The sequence below is a fragment of the Ornithorhynchus anatinus genome, chromosome 13 (genome assembly GCF_004115215.2).
Source record: "Ornithorhynchus anatinus isolate Pmale09 chromosome 13, mOrnAna1.pri.v4, whole genome shotgun sequence".
Taxonomy (NCBI): Eukaryota; Metazoa; Chordata; class Mammalia; order Monotremata; family Ornithorhynchidae; genus Ornithorhynchus; species Ornithorhynchus anatinus.
This window is the reverse complement of record NC_041740.1, coordinates 24,719,537-24,747,347: the sequence shown is the minus strand read 5'-3', so window position 1 is coordinate 24,747,347 and position 27,811 is coordinate 24,719,537. Positions and strand designations below refer to the sequence as shown.

The 27,811-nt window shown below is 46.4% G+C and overlaps 1 protein-coding gene, 1 long non-coding RNA gene and 1 other non-coding gene across 5 annotated transcripts in view; 2 read left to right on the top strand and 1 right to left on the bottom strand.

Annotated features, from left to right (window-relative positions):
* Positions 1-27,811, top strand: part of LHFPL3 (LHFPL tetraspan subfamily member 3) — a 159,747-nt gene that overhangs the window by 96,931 nt on the left and 35,005 nt on the right. For all 3 annotated transcript variants that reach the window (XM_029078414.2, XM_029078413.2, XM_029078412.2), the window contains exon 2: positions 13,917-14,153. In XM_029078414.2, coding sequence (XP_028934247.1) covers positions 13,917-14,153 — 237 coding nt within the window. The remainder of the gene's footprint in view (positions 1-13,916; positions 14,154-27,811) is intronic.
* Positions 6,035-6,172, top strand: LOC114816285. Its single transcript, XR_003764050.1, has one exon. It is a non-coding gene; the product is annotated as a small nucleolar RNA SNORA7 (small nucleolar RNA).
* The window catches only part of LOC114816269, a 57,091-nt gene continuing 40,922 nt past the window's right edge, over positions 11,643-27,811 (bottom strand). Inside the window, exon 3 of the long non-coding RNA XR_003764032.1 lies at positions 11,643-11,812. This is a non-coding gene — a long non-coding RNA (uncharacterized LOC114816269). The remainder of the gene's footprint in view (positions 11,813-27,811) is intronic.

Sequence of the window (27,811 nt, the reverse complement as noted above, 5' to 3'; positions counted from 1 at the left end):
TGCTTGAGAGAATACAACAGTGTTGTCAGACACATTCCCTGCCCACAACGAGCTTTCAGTCTAGAGGGGGAAACAGACATTAATATATCAGTAAAGAATTTATACTCTATTACATCTTCCTACTGGTTATTTCTTTTAGGCCTGCTTACCCCGCTGGAATATAATCTCCTTGAGGACAGTTGAAAATTCAAGACCCAATGTCGTAATCCATAACAGCCCTTTAACATTCCCTGTCACATTTCTAGCGAAGGACATATTTTGAAACCTTATTTAAATATGTGAGCTTTCGCATTTCTTCCCGAGGCTGGCTGTGATTAACTGGGGTTTTTATTCACAACACGGAATCTAATTTGCTTCACTGACTCTAATTAGCAACACCTCAAGCTTCACAATCGGAATGGGCTAGAAAATGAGTCTGCCCTCAGTGATCTGGGTAATGTCCACACCAGGAAACTGCCCACACAAAGGAGACCCAACATAAATTCACTTCAACCTTCTGGACACGGTGAAGCAACGTGGCCCATTGGAAAGAGCATGGAAAACCACTTCCCAGGGGATATAGGTTCTAATCCCAGTTCTGCCGCTTTCCGCTGTGTGTCCTTGGGCAAATCGCTTGCCCCCGGAACTGTCAGAGGAGGCCATCAACACAGTGCTTGGCAGATGGTAAGTGCCTAATGTGTGCCACAGTTATTATATTATTAGTAGTAGTAGGGTGAAAGAAGAAAGGGCCGGTGTGGTGATGTAAACCAGACCGTGGAAGCTGGTATGCCTGACAGAAATTATTACCTGACCCGACTAGTCAGTCAATGGTATTTATTGAGCGCTTACTGTGTGAGGAACACTCTACTAAACTCTTGGAAGACACATTCCCTGCCCACAACTACTTCTCAAGGCCCTTATATGCATCCCCTCCTTCCCTAGACCTAACCACTTTTCTCCCATAACAAGAAGGTAGGTTGTAAGATGGCTAATTTTTTAATAGTATTTGTTTAGTGCTAACTATGTGCCAGGCACTGTACTAAGTGCTGGGTCAGATAGAAGATAATCAGGTTGGACACAGTCTCTGTCCTACATGGGGCTCACAGTCTTAATCCTCATTTTTCGGGTGAGGTAATTGAGGCACAGAGAAGTTGAGTGATTTGCCCAAGGTCACACAGCAGACAGGTGGCGGAGCGGGATCAGAACTCAGGGCCTCTGATTCCCAGGCCCATGCTGTATCCACTAGGCCATGCTGCTTCTTAGGTACATAAATGTTATGGACTGAGGGCGGAGTGAGTATCAAGTGGTTAGAGGGTACAGGTGTAAGGGTTTAGGCGATGCAGAAATAAGTGAATGGGGGAAAAGAGGGCTTAACTGAGGAGGGTCTCTTGGAGGAGCGGTGATTTTAATAAAGCTTTGAAGGAAAAGCAAAAGAGGAAAAGCAAATGTCTAAACCTCAAGTGTGCTTCAGAAGCCAATTATATGCAGGGAGTTGTTTCAAAGCTGGCCTCCTTTTTAATCAAGTGTTTCCAGGATTTCCTAGGAAAATTGTAAGGGGTGTCCATGTTCAACTCTGTCCTGCCTTACTAGGTCCCTGTGATCTCGATTAATGTGGGCATTTTTCTCCAGGACCAAGCGGGAGAGTTTTCTGTCAGAGGCACTTAAGTACTCACAACCCCTCAGGACACTTCCATATCTTTATCAATCAATCAATCAATGGCTGATTGAGGTGGAGGGAGACTAGGCAATTAAAATTAAAATACAGGATCTAAAAAGAGCATGGACCTGGGAGTCAGAAGGTCCCAGGTTCTAATCCCGGATCCACCACTTTTCCGTTGAATGGCCTTGGGCAAGTCGCTTCACTTCTCGGGGCCTCAATTCCCTCTGAAGAATGGGGATTAAGATTATGAGCCCATATGGGTCAGGGAACTGTGTCCAACCCACTTTGCTTGTCTCCACCTTGGTGCTTAGTATGGTGCCTGGCACAGAGTAAGCGCTTAACAAATACCACAATTATTATTATTACTATTATTATTATTATTATCAAGCTGGTTTATCGAGTGGTCCAGCCTCCAGATCCCAGATTGACCTCTTATAGAAACCACATGAGGGAACTAAGTCTGGGCTGGAGCTCATTGGAAACAAAAGCTTGAAGAGGCTTGCCAGCCACCATGGACTCCGGCTGGCGGAGACGGGTGCGTTTAACAATTCAGGATATAATTTCCCTCCACACCATCCCTTTAAGAATATTTCCCTTGACGGGTCTTTTATTGTGAATGAACGAAGTCGGATTTCAGGCTAAATATTATGACTCACATATCTGGAAAATAGAAACAGATTTGAATTTGAACAGGCACAAAAGCTTTCCCATAAATATTTAAGAGTCATACCCATGGTGAAAGTCTGGATTTAATTAAACTGGAGTAGTTTGAAATCATTTTCCAATTCAGGTGGCCCCTGTTTCATCTATCAGGCAGGTTTAAGGTGAAGTGGGTAACCTTGGAGGGTGGCGATTGACTTGATTTGTCTCGGGAAACCCGAGTTGGGGGCTCCGCACACTACAGGCACTCAGTAGACGGCTCTGCCACAGTAGAGTCATTCAATCGTATTTATTGAGCGCTTACTGTGCGCAAAGCACTGCACTAAGCACTTGGGAGAATTCAACAACAAACAGATGCATTCCCAGCCCACGACAAACTCACTGCCTAGAGGGATAATAACTGTAATATCTGTTAAGCGCTTACTATGTGCCAGGCACTATACTAAGAGCTGGGGCGGATACAAGCAAATCAGGTTGGACACAGTCCCTTTTCCCTTGCAGGGCTCATGGTCTCAATCCCATTCTTCAGATGAGGTAACTGAGGCACAGAGAAGTGAAGTGACTTGACCAAGGTCATACAACAGACATGTGGCAGCATAAGGATTCAAACCCAGGACCTTCTGACTTCCAGGCTTGTGCACTATCCACTAAGCCATGAGATCAGTAGACTGCTCTGCACACAACAGATACTCACTATAGAGCTCTGCTCTTACCAGTTGATCTTCCAAGCACTTAATACAGTTCTCTGTACAAAGTAAGGGCTCACTAAATACCCTCAATTGATTGATTGATAAGCACAGTGCTCTGCACCCAAAAGCCACTCAGTACACTGTTCTGCCTACAGTAGTTGGTCAGTACACTGCTCTGCACACAGTGGGCAGAGTGCTCTGAACATAGTAGATGATCGGTAAGTACAGTGCACACAACAGACACTCAGTACAGTGTGCTGCCCACAGTAGATGTTCAATATATTGCTCTGCACTCAGCAGGCACTTAATACAGAGCTCTGCACAGAGCAGATAATGAGCACAATGCTCTGCACACAACAGACACTCAGGACAGTCCTCTACTACTATACCTATGGTGATCGCAAGAAACGTACACCCCAAATCTCCCCCTGCTCCAGCCAGCCATACTTAACTCCGTCAGAAGTAATTTGACCCTGCTGAAGGAAGTCTTCCCAGCACCAATAATAATAACTGTGGAACTTGTTAAGACCTTACTAATGTGCCAGGTACTGTACAAAGCACTGGGGTGGGTACCAAACAGTGTGGCTCAGTGGAAAGAGCGCAGGCGTGGGAGTCAGAGGTCATGGGTTCAAATACCGGCTCTGCCACTTGGCAGCTGTGTGACTGTGGGCAAGTCACTTAACTTCTCTGTGCCTCAGTTACCTCATCTGTAAAATGGGGATTAACACTGTGAGCCTCTCGTGGGGCAACCTGATGACCCTGTATCTCCCCCAGGCTTAGAACAGTGCTCTGCACATAGTAAGTGCTTAACAAATACCAATATTATTATTATTATTACCAGCAAATCAGGTTGGACACAGTCCCTGTCCCACATGGGGCGCAAACTCAATCCCCATTTTGCAGATGAGGTAACTGAGGCCCAGAGAAGTGAAGTGACTTGCCTAATGTCACACAGCAGACAAGTGGCAGAGCCAGGATCAGAACCCACCTCCTATGACTCCCAGTCTTGTGCTCTATCCTCTAGGCCACGCTGCTTCTCTGAGCCAAATGAGGGACAGGACTGTGTCCAATCTGATTATCTTCTATCTACTGTGCTCTATCCTTGCAACGTGCTTAATAAATTCTATTACTACAACTATTACTGTGACTTTCTTGTGGGAAGGTACTCTTCCACCCACAGAGGCAGAGGATGTTCTTCTGATACCTCGCACAAAGTTATTCTTTGAAATCCTCGCCATAGGGGGTGGCCAATGTGGCGATAATTACTTGTTGACTTTATTTTTTTTATGGCTTCCATCAGTTCACTCAGCGGGTGGGTTCAACTGCTGACTTGTTGTGTACTGTTTAGATCTTACTCTTGAAGGTTAGAAAAACACTGTTCTTAGATAAACATCCCCATTCTAATTACAATAAAACATTCAACCAAAATCCACAGCAGCCTGGGAAAAAAATTGACTCTAAAATTTATTTTGTCTGTCTCCCCCTCTAGACTGTAAGCTTGTTGTGGATGGGAATGTGTCTGTTTACTGTTGTATTTTACTCTCCCAAGTCGTGAGTACAGTGCTCTGCACACAGTAAGCACTCAGTAAATACGACTGAATAAATAAATGAATGAAGTGGGGAGCACAGAAAGAGGACCCGGATTTCCTGATTCCTAAGCCCGTATTCTTTCCACTAGGCCACGCTATTTCTCATTTCACATTTCCATTTCACTTTAGTCATTTCAGCGCGAAGAGATCATATCACACCAACAGAGGCATCCTCTGTTAAATCATGGATATCTCTACTTCTGAGGTCCCTTAGTTCTTTGAGGGTTGAACCGGCAACCTGAATCACGAGGAAAAGAAGGTGCAGATAGTGACTTTGGCTGTTAAAGCTCAAGAAAGAGGAAAAGCTTATGTCACCCTTAATGGAATGTGAATGCTGAGCTAATTGTATCATAATGAAAAGCCTAATTGAAATGTGTAGTGTGCCAGCTTGATAATTACATCTAAATGCCTGCACACTAATTTCATTATTTTTGAACGTTTTCCCTTCAAATGTATGCCCCCTTCTTTAAAGATGGATGGCTATAGGTAAAGTTGAATGATTTAAAGTCATTTACTTGTCAAAGGGAGATAAAATGTGCTTTTGGGGGGCCTGGTCCTGTTGCTTATAAGCAGTTATAGTAGATTTTTCTGAAACTCTCTTGCGAGAATTCAACTGGAAAGTCTTAGCCTGAGTGTCCCATTGAGCTGAGTGTTTTGACCTGATTTTTAACATTCCTCAAGATCAGAGTCAGGCCTTATGCTTGCGAACAGGCCTTAGGCACTTAGTACGGTGCTCTGCACCCAGAGTCGGTCAGTGCCATCAACCAGTCAATCGACCTATCAGTGCTATTTAGCTATTTGCAGAGCACTGTACAGAGTACTTGGGAGCGTACAATACAACAGAGTTGGCAGACACATTTGCTGCCCACAATGAGCTTACAATCTAGAAAGTCACTGTAGTTCTCTTTTACCAGGACTCTCCATTAATACTGTGATGATGATGGTGGAGGTAGTGATAGTTTACGGTGGTCTGTATCATTTGAGCACTTGATATTCATCCTACGCTCAGCCCCACAGCACTTATGTACATATCCATAATTTATTTATTCCTATTAATGTGTGTCTCCCATTCTAGACTGTAAGTTCCTTGTGGGCAGGGTACGTGTCTACCAACGCTACTGTAGTTTTACTCTCCCAAGTGCTAAGTACAGTGCTCTGCCCATGGGAAGTGCTTAACAGATACCATCAATTGATTGACTGGAAATGATGATGGTGTAGGTGGCGGTGATGATGATAAAGATGATGATGGTGATGATGGTGAAGGTGGTGAAGGTGTTCAAGATGATGACAATGGTAGTGAGGATGAAGGTGGTGATGATGTTGGGGATGATGATCAAGATGGTGACGGTAGGGATGATGGGAGTGATGGCGGCGGTGACGACTGTAATGGTGGTGCTGGTGATGATGATACTTCCTGGAGAGGGATGCCATGAAAAAAGGGAAGCAAGGTGGCCTTGACCCTCTCAAGGTTGCACTTGGAGAGTTCCCAGGACTCTGCCAGTCTCGGCTATGGGAGGGAGAGACAAGCAGAGGCCTACCCATTCCAATCCTAGCTTGGACTGTGGCTAGCGAGGGGAAGGTAATTGGCTACAAGTCAAAATTCATCTGTATTGGGCATCAGCAGCATGGGAGACAGTTAAGGGCGGAGACTCCAGTTTACAGTGCAGAAGAAGGCAATGGTAAAAACTACTTGTGTATTTTGACCAAGAAAACTCTATGAATCCATTACCAGAACGACTGCAAATGGAGGTGGGGTATTCTGAGAGAGATGTGTCCATGCAGTCGCTATGGGTGGGAGACGCCTCGACAACGTACGACGAGGCAAGACCTATGCTTGCTCCTCTTCCACTACAACTGAGCTCTTCTAATGAGAAGCAGCATGGCTTAGTGGAAAGAGCACGGGCTTGCGAGTCAGAGATCACGGGTTTGAATCCCGGCTCTGCCACTGGTCTGCTGTGTGACTGTGGGCAAGTCACGTAACTTCTCTGTGCCTCAGTTACCTCATCTGTAAAAATGGGGATGAAGGCTGTGAGCCTCACGTTGGACAACCTGATTACCCTGTATCTCCCCCAGCGCTTAGAACAGTGCTCTGCACATAGTAAGCGCTTAACAAATATTGTCATTATTATTATTATTATTATTAATGTCAACCTATTCAGTGTACCTCACTTTCTCATCATCAAACCTTACTCACACCCTCCCCCCATCTGGAATTTCCTCCCTCTTCATATCCAACAATCCACCACTCTCCCCATCTTCAAAGCTTTCCTAAAATCACAGGTCCTCTCAGAAGGCCTCCCTGACTAACCTCTCACCTCCCCCGACTTTTATCCCTCTTTTCCCTGAGTCCTCCCCGACCTAAGCATTTATGTTCTGTACTTTTGATCCCCAACAGCACTCATGTACATATCCTAATAGTCGGTGATCTCCCCTACCTGCAATTTATTTTTTGCCAGCTCGAGATGCCTGCTAGATTGTAAGCTCCTTGAAGGCAGGGATCATGTCAGCCTACTCTATTGTACTCTCTCTAGCATTTAGTATAGTGCACTGCTCACGCTCAGTATAAACCACTGATTGATCGACTGTTTGATATGCCCTGTTTCCAAACCACTTTCTGTCTAAAGAGGGAATAAAACAGAAAGCACTTAATTAATACTACTGATTAATTGATAACTGCAAGAATTGGTCTGAAAGGATGCTATGGATCAGAATGCCAGGACATCAGTTGAGGAAGGCACATTGGAAGAGGTGAGATTTCAGGAGGGCTTTGAATGTAATGAGAGCTGTGGTCTGTCTGATATGGGGAGGGAAGGGAGCTCCAAATTGAGGGAACAGCATGAATTAGGGGAGATGAGAACAAAGTACAGCTAGGAAGAACAAAGACAATGAGTCGGTCAGAATCAATTCTCAAGTGGCTTCAACTTCAAGTGTCTCTGCAAAACCATGATAAAGCAAGGGCCTGGGAGTCAGAAGGTTATGGGTTCTAATTCCGGCTCCACCACTTGTCTGCTGTATGACCCTGGGCAAGTCACTTCGCTTTTCAGTGCCTCAGTTACCCCATCTGGAAAATGGGGATTACGACTGGGAGCCCCCTGTGGGACATGGACTCTGACCAACCTGATTACCTTGCATCTACCTCAGTGTTTAGAAAAATGCTCGTCACCTAATAAGCGCTTAATAAATACCATGATTATCATTATTATTACGTCACTTGCTCTGCTCTTTGATTCAATCGTATTTATTGAGTACTGACTGTGTGCAAAGCACAGTACTAAATACTTAAAGAGTTCAATATGACAATAAATAGACACATTCTGTGCACACAACAAGCTTACAGACTAGAGATGAGCTTACAGTCTTCAATCCCATGATTTCCTAGCTCTGACTTCTGCCCGCTCCTTCTAATGCCAGGTATTTGGAGTGGACACAGGAGCCTTCAGTGAAAGGAAACAAGGCCCCTAGGGAAGTTCATTCAATAGTATTTATTGAGCGCTTACTATGTGCAGAGCACTGTACTAAGCGCTTGGGATGAACAAGTTGGCAACAGATAGAGACAGTCCCTGCCGTTTGACGGGCTTACAGTCTAATCGGAAGTTGAGTCTTACTGGGGGGCTTGCCCCCCAGCCAGTGCCATATTGGGTTTCTTTTAGAGAGGGTAAGTCTTGCCAGGTTTCCAGAAAATGCCCACCTCCCCTGTATGGGTGAGGCCTTTTCTGGCAATCGGTAATTGGGGGGCAGGGACGGAGGAAGGAGGAGAAGGGGTGCCCCTGAATGTGTAGGCGTGGAGGGAGGGGACGAGCTCCACATTGGTGAAGACAAGGGATGGGCTGGAGGAGGTCTCCAGTGGTGACCCAAACTGTCCTGGAATCACCCTCCCTCTCTGGAATTCTGGCCATCTTTTCCCCAGGGAGCCTGGAGCTGTCTTCAGACTGTAAACTCCCTCTCGACAGGAAGCTCGTAGTGGGCGTGGAATGTGTCTACCGACACTGTTATATTGTACTCTCCCAAGCACTCTTAGTACAATGCTCTGCACCCAGAAAGCACTCTATAAATGCCATTTATTGATTGATTGATTTTCTAAATTTGGCCCAAACTCTCATCGCACTAGAAAGCCCCACTGGGGCACAGGCCTAGGAGTCAGAAGAACTGAGGTTCTAATCCCAGGTCCACAACTTACCTGCTGTGGGACCTCGGGAAAGTCACTTCATTTCTCTGTGCCTCAATTACGTCATCTGTAAAATGGGGCTTGAGAATGTGAGCCCCACACAGAGCAGGGACTGCGTTCAACACGATTAGCTTGTATCCACCCCAGAGCTTAGCACAGTGCCTGGCGCATGGTAAGCATTTAACAAATACTACAATTATTATTATTATCTGATTGCATTATATCTACTCGAGTGCTTAGCACAGCATTCAACATATAGGAAGCACTGAACAAATACTCTTATTTTTTTATGACGATGTTGATGATGTTTGGTCCACACTCTCCGACGGCACCCAACCAGTAAACGCAGAGTAGCGAGACCAGCCCCCTCAGTGACCACCTTTCACCCAGTGAGGAAGAACAGAGGTTTCCTGCAAGCAGAACTTTTGCCAGGCCAGAAAAGAGGTTATGAGACCAGGCAGTCTACAAAGAGTCAGGGTGAGTGGGACTCGCCCATCAGAAGCTGTGGGATCAGTGAATCAAATCAATCATCACCAGTGGTATTTATTGAGAACTTACTGTGTGTACAGGGCACTGAACCAAGCGTTTAGGAGAGTAGAAGCAGTGTGGCCTACGGGAAAGAGCTCAGGCCTGGGAGTCGAAGGCCCTGGCATCTAATCCCAGGCTCTGCCACTTATCTGCTCTGTGACTTTGGGTAAGTCGCTTCACTTCTTTGTGTCTCAGTTTCCTCATCTGTAAAATTTGGATTAAATCATACTTCCCGCAACCTAGACTGTGAGCCTTCCCAGACTAAGCCTCTCTTTCCCTCATATCCCACTCCCTTTTGCCTAGAGCTGACTTGCCCCCTTTGCTCTTCCCCCCTCCTAGCCCTACAGTACTTTATGTACATATCTGTCATTTTATTTATCCCTTGGCTCTTCCTCCCTCCCAGACCCAAAGCACTTACGCTCATTTCTGTAATTTATTTTATTTGTATTGATGTCCATCTCCCCCACTCTACACTGTGAGCTCGCTGTGGGCTCAGAATGTTACTGCTTATTGTTATCCTGTACTTTCCCAAGCACTTAGTACAGTGTTCTGTACATAGTAAGAACTCAATAAAATACCACTGAATGAATGAATGACAGGGATGGTGTCTAAACCTCATAACTTTGTATCTACCCCTGTGCTTAGAACAGTGCCAGGCTTGTAGTAAGCACTTAAATACCTTGGTACATAGTAAGTGCTTAACGAATAATTATTCATTATTATTACACTACAAAACAATAGGTATTGACAATCCCTGCCCAGAGGGGATTTAGGGATTAGATAGGGAGTCCTGGGGCCTGGGGGAAGGGTGAATCTCAGATGGATTGTCATGGATTTTAAAGTCTCACAGAAAGAAACACATCCTCCTCTCCCCTCCCTCCCTCCACCACAAAATCATCCTCACCTCTCTGATGTGTAAACTGAACCCTGGCATTCAACTCCACCCAGCCTCTCGCGGCTCAAAGAATGATGCATCAACTTTGGTGAGAAAGCGGTGTCATTTTTTAAATCGGAGGCTGCCTCCCCATGAAGCATTCCTCGTAGAATTTATTGCCGGGAAGCAGCGATACATTATCGAAGGTCTATTGCTCTGCTGCGGTTATGTTATTTATTACCAGTGGCAGAGTTCTTCCAACCCCCTGGGATGTCCTCAAGCCTTGCCAGAGCAAGGCAGGATAATGCTAATACTAATAATAATATTTTTAAGCACTTAGGTGGAGAAGAGGACGGGAAGGTTTCAAGGATAAAACTGAGGTAGATAGAGGGATAAGGAAAGTCAGAACAAATTCAGATTTCAAAGGGTCAAAGCAATGACATACTGCAAATGTGTGGGAAGAGCACAGGCCTGGGAGTCAGAAGACCTGGGTTCTAATCCCAGATCTGCCAATAGTAAGCACTTAATAGAATAACGGGAGAAGCAGCGTGGCTCAGTGGAAAGAGCACGGGCTTACGGGCTTTGGAGTCAGGGCTCATGAGTTCGAATCCCAGATCTGCCACTTGTCGGCTGTGTGACTGTGGGTAAGTCACTTAACTTCTCGGTGCCTCAGTTCCCTCATCTGTAAAATGGGGATTAAGACTGTGAGCCCCACGTGGGACAACCTGATTCCCCTGTGTCTACCCCAGCGCTTAGAACAGTGCTCGGCACATAGTAAGTGCTTAATAAATACCAACATTATTATTATTACTTGTTAAGTGCTTACTATGTGCCAAGCACTGTGCTAAACTTAATCAATCAAATTTACTTTAGGGAGAGTGCAGCACAATGTAAGTAGTCGTCTCTAGAAGGGCACCCTGCCCACAGACACCCCAGTGCCAGCTAGCCGTGGGTCCAAGACCACCAGTCCCAAGCCAGCTAGAGCTTTCTAGATAACTTGTTCTCTGCGGCCAGAGTCCTCTGAGTTGTAAACTCCTTTTTTCTTTTTTAGTGGTATTTGTTAAGCACTAACTATGTGCCAGGCACTTAATAATAATAATAATAATGACTGTGGTATTTGTTAAGTGCTTACTATGTCCCAAGCACTGTACTCAGCACTGGGGTCAACACAAGATAATCAGGTCCCAAAGTCTAAGTAGGAGGGAGAACAGGTATTGAATCCCCATTCTCTGGAGGACGGGACTGAGGCACAGGGAGGTGAAGTGACTTGCCCAGGGACAAACAACAGATGAGTGGAGGAGTCAGAATTAGAACCCAGGTCCATATGACTCCCAGGCCTGGGTTTTATCCCCTAGGCCACACTGCTTCTCAACCATAAAACCATGTTAGGTTGCAGAGGTGACAGGCATTAGGGAACTCAAACTTCATCCACCAGCAACCACTGAATAAGATTCCATAATTTTCAAGACAGAGGTGGGTGGTGGAAACTTACATGGGAATTCTCAGGTGAACCAGCTGGAAGCATCCTGACAGGAGCGAGGAACGCTGGGATGTTCTTGGAGCTGACACTTGAACTCTGACTCTTCCCTGGAGACAGATGAGTCCTGGCTGTTGCAGGTGACAGCTCACCTGACTGCTAAATGGCTTATAGCTGGGAGAGTCTTCACCCTGGAAATAGACGATGCATTCATTCATTCAATCATATTTATTGAGCACGTACTGTATGCAGAGCACTGACTAAGCGCTTGGGAAGTACAATTCAGCAACAAATAGAGACAATCCCTGCCCACAGTGGGCTCACAGTCAGGAAGGGGGGAGACAGATGTCAAAACCAGTAAACAGGCATTATTAGCATCATTATAAATACAAAGAATTATAGATATATACATATTATTAAAAACAGATCGAATTATAAATATGTACATAAATACACAAGTGCTGTGGAGCAGGGAGGGGGGTAGAGCAGAGGGAACAAGTCGGGGCGATGGGGAGGGAAGGGGGAGCAGAGGAAAAGGAGGACTTAGTCTGTGAAGGCCTCCTGGAGGAGGTGAGCTTTTGGTAGGGCTTTGAAGAGGGGAAGAGTGGTAGTTTGGGCGGATGTGAGGAGGGAGGATATTCCAGGCCAGAGGTAGGGTGTGGACTAGGGGTGGACGGCACGACAGGCGAGAACGAGGCCCAATGAGGAGGTTTTCGTGGTGGCAGAGGAGCGGAGTGTGCGGGCTGGGATGGAGATGGAGAGAAGAGAGGTGAGGTAGGAGGGGGCATAGGGGATGGAGAGCTTTGAAGCCAATAGTGAGGAGTTTTTGCTTGATACAGAGGTTGATAAGTACCTGTCCAATCAGAACAACTCTCGAGGGACTCTCCAGGAGCAATGGGGAATCATGGGGAAAAAACGCACAGAGAGACAGACATTCTCTATCCTTTTGGGCTGAAGTGACACTGAGCTATAGTAACAGCACTAGATGGTAAACTCGTTGTGGGTATGGCATTTCTACCAACTCTTTGGTATTATACTCTCCCAAGCGCTCAGTACAGTACTCTGCACACAGTAAGCCTCAATAAATACCAATGATTGATGACTGTTGGATTGGATGGTAGTAAAATGGCGATGAAATACCTGTCCTCATCATCTTGTATGCACACAGTAAGCACGCAATAAATACCATTGATTAATGATTGTTGGATTGAATGGTAGTAAAATGGTGACAAAATACCATTCTCATCATCTTGTATCTACCCCAGTGGTTAGTACAATGTTTGGCACGAAGTAAGGCTTAACGAATACCACAATTATTAGTATTATTAGAATCGGTATTATTAGTATTAGCAGCAGAAACTAATTCCCCTTTTATCATGTCTACAAACCAAATCCTCACCCTCATTGCTGGGACTGGGGAGGCGGGGAAGAGGGGAAAGGGGAAGGGAGGAGAGAGAGAGAGTGCTAATGTCATCATAATCCAGCCTTTTCTTGAAGGTGCCCCATGTGGGCTAAAGGAGACATCAAAGCTCACATTTCCCGAGCATCTGTTTTGTTCAGTTGGCACCACAATGTCAATTTTCTTTCTTAAATCATTTCTACTCTTAAGTGCAAAAAAAAAAATCAATTTTTTTTTCTGTTAACTAAAAGCAATTTTCATCCTGAGAAAAATCTTCTAATCGGCTTTGGAAGGATTAAGATATGTCTGGAAAAACTCTCGGGCATCACTCCAACCATCCCATTCTGTGGCTGCGCAACTCTTTGGGATTCAGGAAGCCGCCTTCCCCTTCCGACCCCCACTCCACACCAACTGGAAGCCACAGGCCTGGGACCAAGGACACGTTTCCAAGGTCCCAGGTGAATCCCATCTTCCTAGGGCCTGGGGTTCAGTTGGACCATTATAGGCTCCCGGGGGGGAGGAGGAGGGTCTCCCAGGAAATTTAGAATTGCAAAGATCTCACATCTGGACTCCCCCTACCCTCCAAGAGAAGGGGACTGAGAAGCAGCGTGGCCTTGTGGATAGAGCATGGGCCTGGAAATCAGAAGAAGCTGGGTTTTAATCCCAGCTCTGCCTCTTGTTTGCTGGGTGACCTTGGACAAGTCACTTCACTTCTCTGGGCTTCAGTTACCTCATCTGTAAAATGAGGAGTGAGACTGTGAGCCCCATGTGGGCAAGGACTGTGTCCAACCCGATTTGCTTCTACCCACCCCGGCGTTTAGAACAGTGCCTGGCATACAGTAAGCACTTAACAAATACCACAATTGTTTTTATAATTATTCTCTTCCTCTCCCAAGCTGCCTGCCTGGTGCTCGGCTGCATGATTTTTCCGGTCGGCTGGGATTCCGCCGAGGTCAGACGGATGTGCGGTGACAAGACAGACAAGTACACGCTGGGGGCTTGTTCGGTTCGCTGGGCCTACATCCTGGCCATCATCGGGATCCTGGATGCCCTGATCCTCTCCTTCTTGGCGTTCGTGCTTGGGAACCGGCAGGACGGCCTGATGGCGGAGGAGCTCAAGGCGGAAAACAAAGGTGAGAAGGCTTGAGGGACCCCCATCCCACAGCCCGACAAACCTCGAGCTGGAAGATTTAGAGGCTGCCTGTCCGCAGTCTCCACAGAGCACTGGGCACCTCCTTAGGTCACCTGTTTGCCCTGTTAGGCACTTCCTGGTTCCATTTTAACTGGTCTGGCTAGGCCGAACAGTGCTCCAGTCAGTCAGTCAATCGTGTTTATTGAGCACTTCCTGTGTGCACAGTGCTGTACTAAGTGTTTGGAAGAGTACAGTATAACAATAAACAGACACATTCCCTGCCCACAATGAGTTTATTAGGCCTCATAGCCCTGGAAGGTGGCATTTTGCTGTTGGTTGGTTTCCTTTGTCCCCTGTCCTACTTTTTTTAAAAAAACACAAAGGTATTTGTTAAGTGCTCACTATGTGCCAATCACTGTTCTAAATTCTGGGGCAGATACAAGCTAATCAGGTTGGACTTAGTCCCTTAGCCCCACATGGGGCTCACAATCTTAATCCCCATTATACAGATAAGGCAGTTGAGGCCCCAAGAAGTGAAGTGATTTGACCAAGGTCACCCAAAGGGCGAAGCTGAGTTCCTTCTGATTCCCAGGGCCGGGCTTTACCCACTAGGTCATGCTGCTTCTCAGTTGGTGAACCCTGGTTAATTCCCAGGTCCATTGCTTCATTTAGGTTGTCTACTTCAGATTCACTCAGAGCAGCTTTCCCCAGGAATCCCCCATCTTGGGTCTTTTGTCCAAGCTAGCCAGGCTCCAGCTACTGGTGACCGTACTGGAGGCCTGATCACAGTCCCTGAGGTCTGGAGAAATCTCGGGGTTGCTAAAAGCTGTTAGCTTGTCGAGGGCAGGGAATGTGTCTGTCATGGGGACACCGAGACTGTGAGCCCCATATGGGACAGGGACTGTGTCCAAAACCAATGAATTCTAATCCTGGCTCTGCCACTTGTCTGCTGTGTGACCTTGGGCAAGTCACTTCACCTCTCTGTGCCTCAGTTACCTCATCTGTAAAATGTGGGATTGAGACTGTGAGCCCCCTGTGGCACACAGACTGTGTCCAACCCTATTTCCTTGTATCCACCCCAGTGTTTAGTACAGTGCCTAGCACATAGCAAGCACTTAACAAATACCACAATTATTATTATTATTATTATCATCGTATCCACCCCAGTGCTTAGTACATTGCCTGGCACACAGTAAGCGCTTGACAAAAACCAGAATTAGTCTATGGTTATATTGTACTCTCCCAAGTGCTTAGTACAGTGCTCTGAACACTTAAGGGCTCCATAAATATGATGGGCTGATTGACTGAATTCCAATTTATAGCCAGCCGGGGCTTGTGCAGCTGCCAGTCCTCACAAGAGAGAGCTCTGACATGGCAGTGAGCTGGAGGAAAGATGCTATTCCAGAGCTACCAGAATGGGGCCCAGGGGAGGCATGTGATAGCTTGGAGCGCCAGTAGCTTATGCAGGGTTCTGGCCGATGGAACCTGCCTCATTTTGGGTTTTATTTTTGTTGATTTTATGGTATTTGTTAAGTGCTTACTATGTGTCAGACCCTTGAGGGCAGTGAGTCCCTGCCCCGGATAGGCCAGAGGCTCCAGTTGGAGAGCTGGAATCTCTGATGATTGGAAGCAGGGGATTTTTTTAAATAGTATTTGTTAAGCGCTTACTATGAGCCAGGCGCAGTTCTAAGCACTGGGGCAGGTATAAGATAATAAGGTTGGACTCAGTCTCTGGACCACATGGGGCTCACAGTCTTCACCTCCATTTTAACGGATGAGGTAAGTGAGGCCCAGAAAAGTGAAGTAACTTGCCCAAGGTCACACAGCAGACATGTGGCTGAGCAGGGATTAGAACCCAGATCCTTCTGACTCCCAGGCCTGGGCTCAATCCACTAGGCCACGATGCTTCCCCGATCTTGGGTTGGAATTTTGGAGATGGGAAGCGGTGTCTCCTTGTTGACCTGCTGTGCCTTGTGACTTTTATATTAATGTCTGTCTCCTGCTTTAGACTGTAAGCTCGTGTGGGCAGGGAAAGTGTTTGTTTATTGTTATACTGTGCTCTGCTCACAGTATGTGCTCAATAAATGCAACTGACTGACTTTGACATGGGGCTCTGGACTGAACTGCTTGGGATGATGTTCTCAGACTCCTCAGGATAGCTGTCTGTTCAGGGACTTACTGCTAATTAGTTATGTGAATTAACCCGTCAGTGCACTTCTGGGGTTCCAAATTCCCACCACCTGGCCATGAAGCTTCACCCTCCTAAGAACGCTTCTCTCAGGATCAATCAATCAATCACTGGTGTTTACTAAGCGCTTACTGTGTGCAGGGCACTGCAGTAAACGCTTGGGAGAGTACCAAATACCAGAGTTGGTAGACATGTCCCCGTCTCACAAGGAGACCAAAACCTGAGATGCTTTGGGCAGCATGCATAGTGGAGAGAGCACGGACCTGGGAGTCAGAAGGTCGTGGGTCCCTGCTCCACCACTTGTCTGCTATGTGACCTTGGGCAAGTCATTTCACTTCTCTGTGCCTCAGTTACCTCATCTGGAAAATAGGGATTAAGAGTGTGAGCCCCATGTGGGACACGGACCGGGTCCAACTCGATTTGTTTGTATCCACCCCAGTGCTTAGTACACATAGTAAGCGCTTAACAAATACCACAATTATTATTATTATTACTATTATTATCCCCCAGCCCCAGGTAAGGCTCTCCCCAGCCCCCCAGCCCTTGCCAGAGCAGAAGGAGGGGGAGGGGAGAGCCCCACCTGGAGGTATCCCATGCCCACAGTGACGGCAGTTCAGCCTGGCATGATTCCTCCCTACCTGGGGGCTCTTGCCAAGCCCAAGAACATTAGCTGCCCACCATCCAGCCCCACCCCGATCCTGTGGCAGCCCTGGCTGAAGTCTGGGGGCCACACAGAGAGAGGATCCCAGGCACAGACAAGGATGGAGGGGTACCTCTTCCTCTGCTGTGTCAGGCCAAGCACCCCCCACCCCACCCAGCACAGCCCTCACTTCTGGGTCGGAGGATCTGAGGCTCAGGCAAAGCCAGGCTGCAATAAACCCCTGGGAAGATTTGGAAAATGTATGCCTTAAAATTCAATGGGCCTCAACTAGCGTTTATTATGAGTTCCAGCCCTTACCGCGCAAAGAGATTTCTCATTTCGGATTTCAGCCTATCGGTTAGGGAGACTGGTATCGACCCGAAATAGTGACGGTGGAAAATTTAATGAGATTCGCGGTTCGCTGGGTTTAAATTGGCTACAAAAATAACACAGAAGTCCTGAAGCCCCAACAGGAAGATTCACCTTCTCGAAGCATTGAAAAACACAGAGAGAGAAAATGGAGAGAGAGAGAAAGAGAGAGATGTGATCAGAGAGAACAGCAATTGTTTTAATTTCCTCACCCTACATCTAATCACATTTTCTGGTAATGGTTTCTGAGCCTCCGAGTTATTTTTATAACCAATTTAAACTCAGTTAACCAGGGAACTCCAAGCATCTTAAGGGCCACCGCTTCTAGATCCCAAACTGGAGTGACCTCAGATTCAGTTCCTAGCCCAAAGAGATACTCTAATGAGCTCTTCTATGTTTGGGTTTGAACCCATTCTTCCTGACCTGTATTGATTTGGGCTGACCAGTTTAATGAATAGAACAAACATACATTTAGACCACAGATTTCCCACCCCAACCCCAAAGGTGCATATTTAACTTCTGGTCTCATTCTCCTAAGTCAAATCTTCCCAAACCCTTCATCGGCTGAATGATTCCTGCCTGTCCACTTCCAGTCTCCGTTTCTTTTCCGCAAAGCCATGCAGAGAGAGAGGGAGAGAGACCCAACTGCTCCTCAGACCAGGAACTAAAGAGTTAGGCGTTCCAATTTTAGCTCTGCTGATGAATTTTCTACTGAGTCACTTAATCTCTCTGTCCCTCAGTGACCCTACATATTACCCCAGAAGTTCCACAAAATAAATATTCTAAAAGCAGCATCCTGCTTTTCTGGTAGTGCTCCTGATCTTTGGCATCTGATATAGTTCAAGCCCTGTTTTTTTTAAGGTATTTGTTAAGCTCTTACTATATGCCAGGCATTGTTCTAAGTGCTTGGGTAAGATCCAACTCAGATTCAGAGGTCTTGGGTTCTAATCCCACCTCTGCCACTTGTCAGCTTGTGACTTTGGGCAAGTCACTTAACTTCTCTATGCCTCAGTTACCTCATCTGTAAAAGGGGGATGAAGACTGTGAGCCCTAAGTGGGACAACCTGACTACCTTGTATCTACCCCAGCGTTTAGAACAGTGCTTGGCACATAGTAAGTGCTTAACAAATACCATCATCATTATCATTATTATCACTATATCCAAGTTAATCAGAGTAGACACAGTCCTTGTTCCACAAGGAGTTCATAGTCTTATTCCCCATTTTACAAATGAAGTAACTGAGGCCCAGAGAAGTGAAGTGACTTGCCCAAGGTCACACAGCATACAAGTGGTGGAGCTGAGAATAGATCCCAGGTTCTTCTGACTCCCAGGCCCATGCTCTATCCACTAAACCACACTGCTTCTCTACGAAGCCCATGTGGGCTCATAGAGATGAGTATAGCAGTGGCCTCTTTTACTCTAATGTGCTTTTTCTCCAGAGGCCTCAGGACACCAGGCCCTCCCAGCGAGGTCTCGTTCTTAAAACAAAAACCTCTGACAGCCTCAATCCTTAGACAGTGAGAACAGGAAACTGTTGTTCAGAACAGCCCAAAAAAGTGGAAAGAAAGCCTGCTGTTGGAATCTCTTAGCTCAGGTGATTCGGTGAAATTTCTCTCTCTAGTACATTGTGCCTGGTGGTCGGCTTCTACTCTGAAACAGAGTTTGAAGTCATCCAAGACTGGCCAGATAGCACTTGAGGGAATAACCTTTCAATTTCTATTGTAAAGCAAGAAGAACGAGAGCCCACTTGTCCTTAGAGGGCTGGTATCCTGAAGCCCAGCTTGAAAACGTTTCAGAGGACTCAATCAAATTGCCGGCGCCCGTATATGAGAAAACACTGTCTTGGGAAAAGCAGATTCATTCAAGCGATTAAACTTCCCTGCTCAGAGCAAGGCTGGAGTGGCAGTCAGACTGCTCCAACTTTAACTGAACACTTGCTTTGTGTTTCTGCAACTTGCTCCTCCAAGCTCGGGTCTCCTTCCCCCTACTTTATTTGGGGGTGAGACCCCTGGTTGGTCGGATTTTTTTTTTTTTAGAAGGGGCAGCTGTGTCTTTGAGGAGGCATCCAAAGCCTCAATGTTGAATGAAGCATCCATGAATCCCTTAGTGCAACTGTAATGAACAACCCCCAAGGCTGTCAGTGAAGAGAACTGATGAGCAGTCAGTCAGTTGATAGTATTTATTGAGCGCTTACTGTGTGCAGAGCACTGTACTAAGCACTTGGGAGAGTACAATCCAACAATTAACAGACATAGTCCCTGCCCACAATGAACTTTTTGTCTAGAGGGGGAGACAGATGTTAATATAAATAAATTACAGATATGGACATTAGTGCTATGGGGCTGGAAGGGGAGCGAATAAAGGGAGCAAGTCAGGGAGACAAAAGGAGTGGGAGAAGAGGAAGGAAGAGCTTAGTCAGGGAAGGCCACTTAGAAGAGATGTGCCTTCAATAAGGCTTTGAAAAGGGGAAACATTTGCCTGCTGTATAAAATTGGGCAAGTCACTTAACTTCTTTGTGCCGTATTTCCCTCATCTGTAAAATGGGGATTAAAATTTTGAGCCCAATGGGGGACACGGGATGTGTCCACCCTGATAAATTTGTGTCTACCTTAGCACACAGTACTTGCCTGGCACATTCTAAGTGCTTAACAAATACCATTAAAAAAAATAAAAACCAGCTCAGGACCTCAGGCCAACGAGGCCCTTTTTAGACCTGAATTCTGGCACTGAGGCTTCAAGGCAACAGCTCAACGAAGGCTGGGAAATCCAGCCTGGCCCAGATGGGATTAAGATGGCAGCACAAAGCAACTGCCTCTCTGAATTCTTTCCGCTCAAGAGGAACCATTGATAAGAAAGATTTATCTCTGACTTTCCATCCTCCCCCAGAAAGGGATTCAGGTTTCATTCTCGGAGCCCATTCTGCAAGAAAAGTCTTATCGCATTTTTACGGTGGTATTTTTCCATTGTGATTATTCCCGCCCAGTGTGGACAGTTAGAGCTTCCGGGAAAGCCTGGGACCAAGCCTCCAATGGAGCTGCCACGCTCGCTCCCACTATGTCATCCCAGTAGGGATAATTGGAATGACCTCTGCCCCGGGGGGGGGCAGTCCACATTCAGATGGCCAATGGAGAGCTCGGCCAGGCGGAGGCCCAGGTGGAAGATCACTATCACCATCATCAATAGTATTTTTTGAGCACCTACTATGTGTGGAGCACTGTACTCAGTGTTTGGGAGAGTACAATACAACTGAGTAGGCAGACATGTTCCCTGCCCATAATGAGAAGATGTAATTTATTCATTTATTTCTATTAAGGTCTGTCACCCCCTCTAGACCGTAAGCTCGTTGTAGGTAAGGAATGTGTCTGTTTATTGTTGTTTTGTTCTCCCCAAGCACTTAGTACAGTGCTTTGCACCCAGTAAGTGCTCAATAAATACGATTGAAGGAATGAATGAACAAGAAGATGCCCATTTCTGCTCTTTCTCCCATTTCGTCAGGGCCTAGAGGAAAGAGTAGAAGTCTGGGAATCAGGAGACTCAGGTTACAAACCTGGCTCTGACACTGATCTGCTAAGTGATTTTTGGCTAGTCACCACAAGGTCTCAGTTACCTCATTTGTAAAATGGGGAGAAGATACCTGCCCTCCCTACCTCTTAGATTGTGAGCCCAGCTTGGGTCAGGGACTGTGTCTGATCCGATCATCATAATAATAATGGCCTCTGTTGCCTGCTTAGTTTGGGCCAAGCACTGTTCTAAGCACTGGGGTAGATAAGAGGTAATCAGGTTGGACAAGGTCTTACAGGCTCACAGTCTTAATCCCCATTTTACAGATGAGGTAACTGAGGCCCAGAGAAGTGAAGTGACTTGCCCGGGATCACACAGGAGACACCTGGTGGAACCGGGATTAGAACCCAAGTCCTCTGCCTCCTAGGCCCATGCTCTTTCCACTAGGCTACCCCAGGACTTGACACCCAAGAATAGCTTAATAAATACCATCATTATTGATTATAATTTAGATCTACCTTAGAATATAAATTCTAAAGAAAACAAAAATGTGCAGCTGATCCAGCCCTGGTCTAGGCAGACTATTTCCTCAGGGACCACTGTAGCTAGATAGAGCCCAGACGTACAGAATGGACCGAGGAAGAGAACAAGGGCTGTTGTCCAATCAGTCAATCGTTTGTATTTATTGAGCACTTACTGTGTGCAGAGCACTATATTAAGCGCCGGGGAGAATTCAATACAGCAGAGTTGGCAGGCTCTGTCCCTTCTCCCAGTGAGTTTACAGTCTAGAGGGGAAGACCGACATTAATATAAGTAAATAAATTAAGGATATCAACATAAGTGCTGTGGGGCTGAGGGAGGGGTGAATAAAGGGTGCAGATCCAAGCAGATCCAAGGGAGTGGGAGAAGAGGAAATGGGGGCTTGGTTGGGGAAGGCGTCTTGGAGGAGCTGTGCTTTTATCAAGGCTGAGCTAGCAGAAGGGGCGGACTTGGGGGGGCAGATATGCCGCCTCCAAAGCGTTTTGCTTGGCCCCAAATCAGTTATTTGGAGAGTCCACTGTGAGCTCACCAGCCCACCACAGCCCAGGGCCGGTCTTCCAGGCACCGGGATGGCGGGCCGGGAGGTCAGTGAGCGGATCAGAGGAGGCCACGCAGAGCCGTTCGGGGAGGATATCCAGGGGTTGCCATGGCAACCCACCAGAAGCCACTTCTGTCGTCTTTTGGGCTCGCTTTCTGCCCATGGGGGCGATTCCGCAGTGCGGGCAGAGCAGGGGAACCTGGAGATGGGGGGGTGGGGGCGGGGGATGTCCGGGGGCCAGGGAGAAAGGGACGGAGGTGTGAGTGCCTGAGGAGCAGTGCAAGTGTTTGAAAATCCAGGGAGCACCCCATCCCACCCCCTCCACCCTGCCAGCTCCTTAGGATGGCTTGGGTTGGGTGGCTGTCAGGAAGGACCTGAGTCCAGTTTCCTTTGCCGCATCTCTGAGGCAGAGTTTAGGGACCTTGCAGTGAGCATCACGTTAATAATAACAATAATGATAATTACAGTATTTGTTAAGCGCGGTTCTGAGCACTGGGGTAGATACAAGCTAGTCAGATTGGACACAGTCCCCGTCCCACATGGGGCTCACAGTCTTCATCCCCATTTTACACGAGGTAACTGAGGCCCAGAGAAGTGAGGTGACTTGCCCAAGGTCACCCAGCAGACACATGGGGAGCTGGGACTAGAACCCAGGTCCTTCTGACTTCCAGCCCCATGCCCTATCCACTAAATCACACCGCTTCTCATCCCTCATCCTAATGGCACAGGATTTGGGTAGCAACCATTCTAGGCCCGCCTTCTCCACACTCTTCCTTTAACCCTTTCCCCCACCAGTCCGCACCGGTCCAGAGGATAGAGCCCTGTCAATTCACTCTGTCCTCAACCCAAGCTTCTCCATCCTCCTGCACAACTAGGCTGCCCTTCTTTGATGCTTCTCCAGCCCCATTCTATCTTCCCGGAGATATAGTGACCAAAATATCCCCAGTATCCCAGGCACAGGACTACAAGGGGTTTCCCAGGAGCAAAACTAGACTCTTTGTTTTGCTTTCTACTCCCTTCCTGGTCAATCAATCAATCAATCGTATTTACTGAGCACTTACTGTATGCAGCGCACTGTACGAAGCGCTTTGGAGAGTACACTACAACTGAGTTGGTAGAAACATTTCCTGCCCACAACGAGCTTACATTCTAGAAGGCACATAAATTCACTCATTCATTCAGTCATATTCATTCTCTGCGAGGCACAGAGAAGTTAAGCAACTTGCCCAGATCACACAGCAGACAAGCGGTAGAGCTGGGATTAGAACCCAGGTCCTCTGACTCCCAGGCCCGTGCTTTATCGACTAGGCCACACTGCTTCCAATATTCTGATAGTACCCTGCAATGTAAGGTCCTTGAGTTCAGGGACTGGGTCTCCTAAGTCTATTGGAACTCTCCCAACAGCCCCGTACAGAGTTCTGCACAGAGGAAACACTCAATAAATACCATCGACAGTTTGGTTGATTGCAACCGACGACCCTTTCTTTTGCAAAAAGAAGCCGGAGAGAGAGAATCCTCTTCCAGATTGTCTGATCTTCCTCTTTCCTCCTTTCCCCATACCTTATTTGAGCAACCACCGTTGAACCGCAGAAATTCTCAGTCCTGTTTTACATTTGCTCTCTAAGCCAACCCTGGCTGTTTCAGGGGACTATCTATCAAAGGCTATAAAAATTCCATGGAAAAATGTCAAACAGCGGCAGCATTTAAAGCATATTGGGTGCAGGTCGCCTGCTTGATTCTATAAAAACGTTGACGGTGGTTTAGACTTGGCGATCCCGCAATTCAATGAACTTTGAATTCAGAAAGAAACGCCCTGTTATGGATCACTCAGCTTCCCATCTCACGAGCATTAGGGAAATGCATTGCTGCCTGTGGACCAGAAAGGTTATCAAACACCCTGTGAGAAAGGGAAGTGGATTTAGGCAGCATCCAGCTTTAGTCTGCCTGTGTTCAGTACGTGTTGGCCACTGAAATGACACCTGCCAGGGAATTAGGGATGGGGTGTGACACACAGTAAGCGCTTAACAAAGACCATGAAGGAAGAAATAAATAGCTTTCCTGCCCCTGCCTCCCCACACCCTTAACAATCGTAAAAAACTTTTACCCACAATCCCATTGCAAGTCTTTCCTCATCTCATGTAAATATATTTATTGTTATTAATGTCTGTCTCCCCCTCTAGACTGCCAGCTTATTGTGGGCAGGGTACATGTCTAGCAACTGTTATACTGTCTCTCCCAAGCGCTGAGTACAGTGCTCTGCACACAGTAAGCACTCAATAAATACAATCTCTTGATGATAAGGCATTTATTAAATGCTTATTATGTGCCAAACACTGTGCCAAGCTTAGTACAGTGCTCTGCATACAGTAGGTGGTCAACAAGTACATTTTGTTGATTGATTGATTGACTGAGGCCCATCAGCCGCCTAGCAGATAGCAAGGTGAAAAAAACTGTAAGTTCTAATGTCAGACAAGCTAGGAAAGGGGGCTCCATCCCCCTTATCCCCCACCCCCATCCCAGTTCAAGGATCAGAGGACTGCCAAGGTGGGAACTGAGACAGAAATGCGGGAAGGCCATTCCATAATTTCCTGCTCTCACCCGAGGACTGAGTGAAACACCAGTAATGAAGCTATAATGCAGTCAGCAGCTCTAGTACAGGTCATTCTTCTTACTATCCATGGTGGAAAATTGTGCCACCCAGCTCTAAAGATTGATTCGCTGATCTAAAGATAGCGTTGGTCCTTATCAGTGACAGGCAGTGGCTGGTGGGTGATATTTAATTGAACTGCAGGCTTTTATCAAGGAAAGCCAAATGCAGATTTCGTTAGGCCTCCTGCACCTGGACGTTATTTGTCTTCGACAGTGACATTGGAGAAAAATCTCCTTGCTTTGAGACCGGTTTATTGCAGATGCCTCAAGTCGTGGCCTTTAAGGAACTCTTTTCCCTTCCCACAAGCTTTCTCTGCTCTGGTATCCTAGTGGAAAGAGCACGGGCCTAGGAGTCAGAAGACTTCACTATATACCTGCCCTGTGACCTTGGCCAAGTCACTTCACTTTCCTGTGTCTCAGTTCCCTCATCTGCAAAATGGGGATTCTTTTTCTTTTTAATGGTATTTTTTAGGCACTTACTATGTGCCAGGCACTCTACTAGATGCTGGGGTAGGTACAAGATAATCAGGTTGGATACAGTCCCTGTCCCACCTGGGGCTCATAATCTTAATCCTCATTTTACAGATGAGGTAACTGAAGCCCAGAGAAGTTCATTCATTTCATTCATTCAATCATATTTATTGAGTGCTTACAGTGTGCAAAGCACTGTACCAAGTGCTTGGGAGAGTACAATACAACAATAAACAGACACATTCCCTGCCCACAACAAGCATAAATTCTGGGTAGGTAGAGGGGTGGAGAGAGGCAGACATATTCCCTGCCCACAATGGTTCACAGTCTAGAAGGGGGAGACAGACATTAATGTAAAGAAATAAATAAACTACAGAAGTGAAGGGACTAGCCCAAGGTCACACAGCTGACAAAAGATGGAGGCTGGATTAGAATCCAGTTCCTTTCCAGACCTGGGCTCTATCCATTAGGGCACACTGCTTCTCCTGCTTCACCATATCTGCTTCTCAATACCCATTCTCCCTCCTATTTAGACTGTGAGCCCCATGTGGGACCAGTTTATCTTGTATCTACCCCAGGGCTTAATGCAGGGCTCTGCAAACAGTAAGTGCTTAATAAACATGATTGATAGATGAACAAATACGACAATTATTATTGTTGTTCTTATCATTACTATTACTATTATTATTATTAGACTGCCACGGTCTGCTCAGGATGGCTTCTGCTTGTGCTGCTGCCTGTGGCTGTCTCTTTGGGTTTCTTTTTTGTTTTAGGTTGTTTGTTTTAGTTTGTTTGATGGCTTCTCTCCCACTGCTGGGTTTTCTAATTACACAGAGGATTAATGGCTTCAGGCGGTTTCTTGCTGAATTGTGCTCACCCAAATCCATGAATTAAGGCTTCTGTAGAGATCCAGGCCTAGCCCCTTTGAAGGAGGAACTAGAGAGCAGGAGGAGGAGGAAGGCGTGGAGCAGGGTGGTGGCAAACAGCCAGGCAATGGCCAAAACTTAAAGGGAAACTTGATTTATCTTAAAGATAACATCCCTAATTTACTTTAATGTCTCTCTCCTCTCCAGAGCTCCTTGTGGGCAGAGAACAGGGCAGGGAACTTGCTTACCAAATCTCTTATATTGTATTCTCCCAAATGCTTATTCATTTATTCATTTATTCACTCCTTCAATCCTAGCGTTTACTGTGTGCACAGCACTGTACTAAGCACTTGGAAAGTACAATTCAGCAATAAGGAGAGACAATCTCTGCCCACACTGGGTTTACAGTCTAGAAGGGTGGTGACAGACATCAAAACAAGTAAACAGACATCAATATAAAGAAATAGAACTACAGACATATGCACATCAAAACAAGTAAACGGGGATCAATATAATTAGAATTATAGATATATACATATAGAAATATAAGTGCTGTGGGATGGCGGAAGGGCAAAGAGAGCGAGTCGAGGTGAAGCAGAAGGGAGGGGGAGCTGAGGAAAAGGGGGACTTAGTCTGCGGAGGCCTCTTGGAGGAAGTGTGACTTCAGTAGAGCTTTGAAGGGGGGAAGAGTCATTGTCTGGCGGATTTGAGGAGGGAGGGCATTCCAGGCCAGAGGTAGTACGTGGCCCAGGGGTGGATGGCGGAACAGGCAAGAACAAGGCACAGTGAGAAGGTTGGCACCAGAGAAGCGGAGTGTGTGGGCTAGAATATAGAAGGAGAGAAGGGAAGTGGCACATAGTAAATGCTTAACAAATACCACAATCATTATTATTATTATTCTAATCCCAGCTTTGCCACTTGTCTGCTGTGTGCCTTTGGGAAAGTTAATTAACTTCTCTGGGCCTTTGTTTCCCCATCTGTAGCTCATCATAGGCAAGGAATATGTGTGTTTATTGTTGTATTGTCCTCTCCCAGGTGCTTAGTACAGTGCTCTGCACACAGTAGGTGCTCAATAAATGAAATTGAAAGAATGAATGAATGAGGATTAAAGCATACTCCCTTCTATCTCAGACTGTGAGCCCCATTTGGGACAGGGACTGTGTCCAACCTGATTATCTTGTATCTACCCCAGGACTTAGTACAGGGCTTGGTAATAATAATAAAAATGATGATAGTCATAATAATAATAATAATAATTATGGGTACAGTCCCTGTCTTCACACAGAGATCATAGTCTACAAGGGAGGAAGATTGTTGTGGGCAGGGAATGTGTCTGTTTATTGTTGCATTGTAGTCTCCCAAGCATTTAGTACAGTGTTTCGCACACAGCACTCAATAAATACAACTGAACGAATGAATGAAAGCAGGCACTCGATCCCCATTTTGCAGAGGAGGAAATTGAGGACAGAGAGAAGATTCCTTAGCAGACCTGTGATAAAGCTGGGAATAGAACCCAGATCTACTGAGTTCCTGACCTTTGCTCTTTCCACCAGGCCTTATTGTTTTACTGTTGAAACACCCAAAAACCTTGGAGTGGATTATCTTGCTCCATAAGTGTGGTTCAAGTGAGAAGAATCCAGGTCTGGGGGCCACGTGCTGTGGGGCCAGTCTCAGTCTCAGATTTAGTCTCACTGCCCTGCTGTGTGACCTTAGGCAGATCACTAAACCTCTCTGGTCCTACTAATCATCCTTGCCTCACCGGGATAATTTAAGGATAGATGAGCTCACAGATGTGAAATTGCTTTGGAAAAATACATGCCCTGTATCAATTCAAGGTTTGGTAAGGTATTATTACTGAACTTCGATGGGCAGAGCAGATAAGATTTAAAAAAAAAA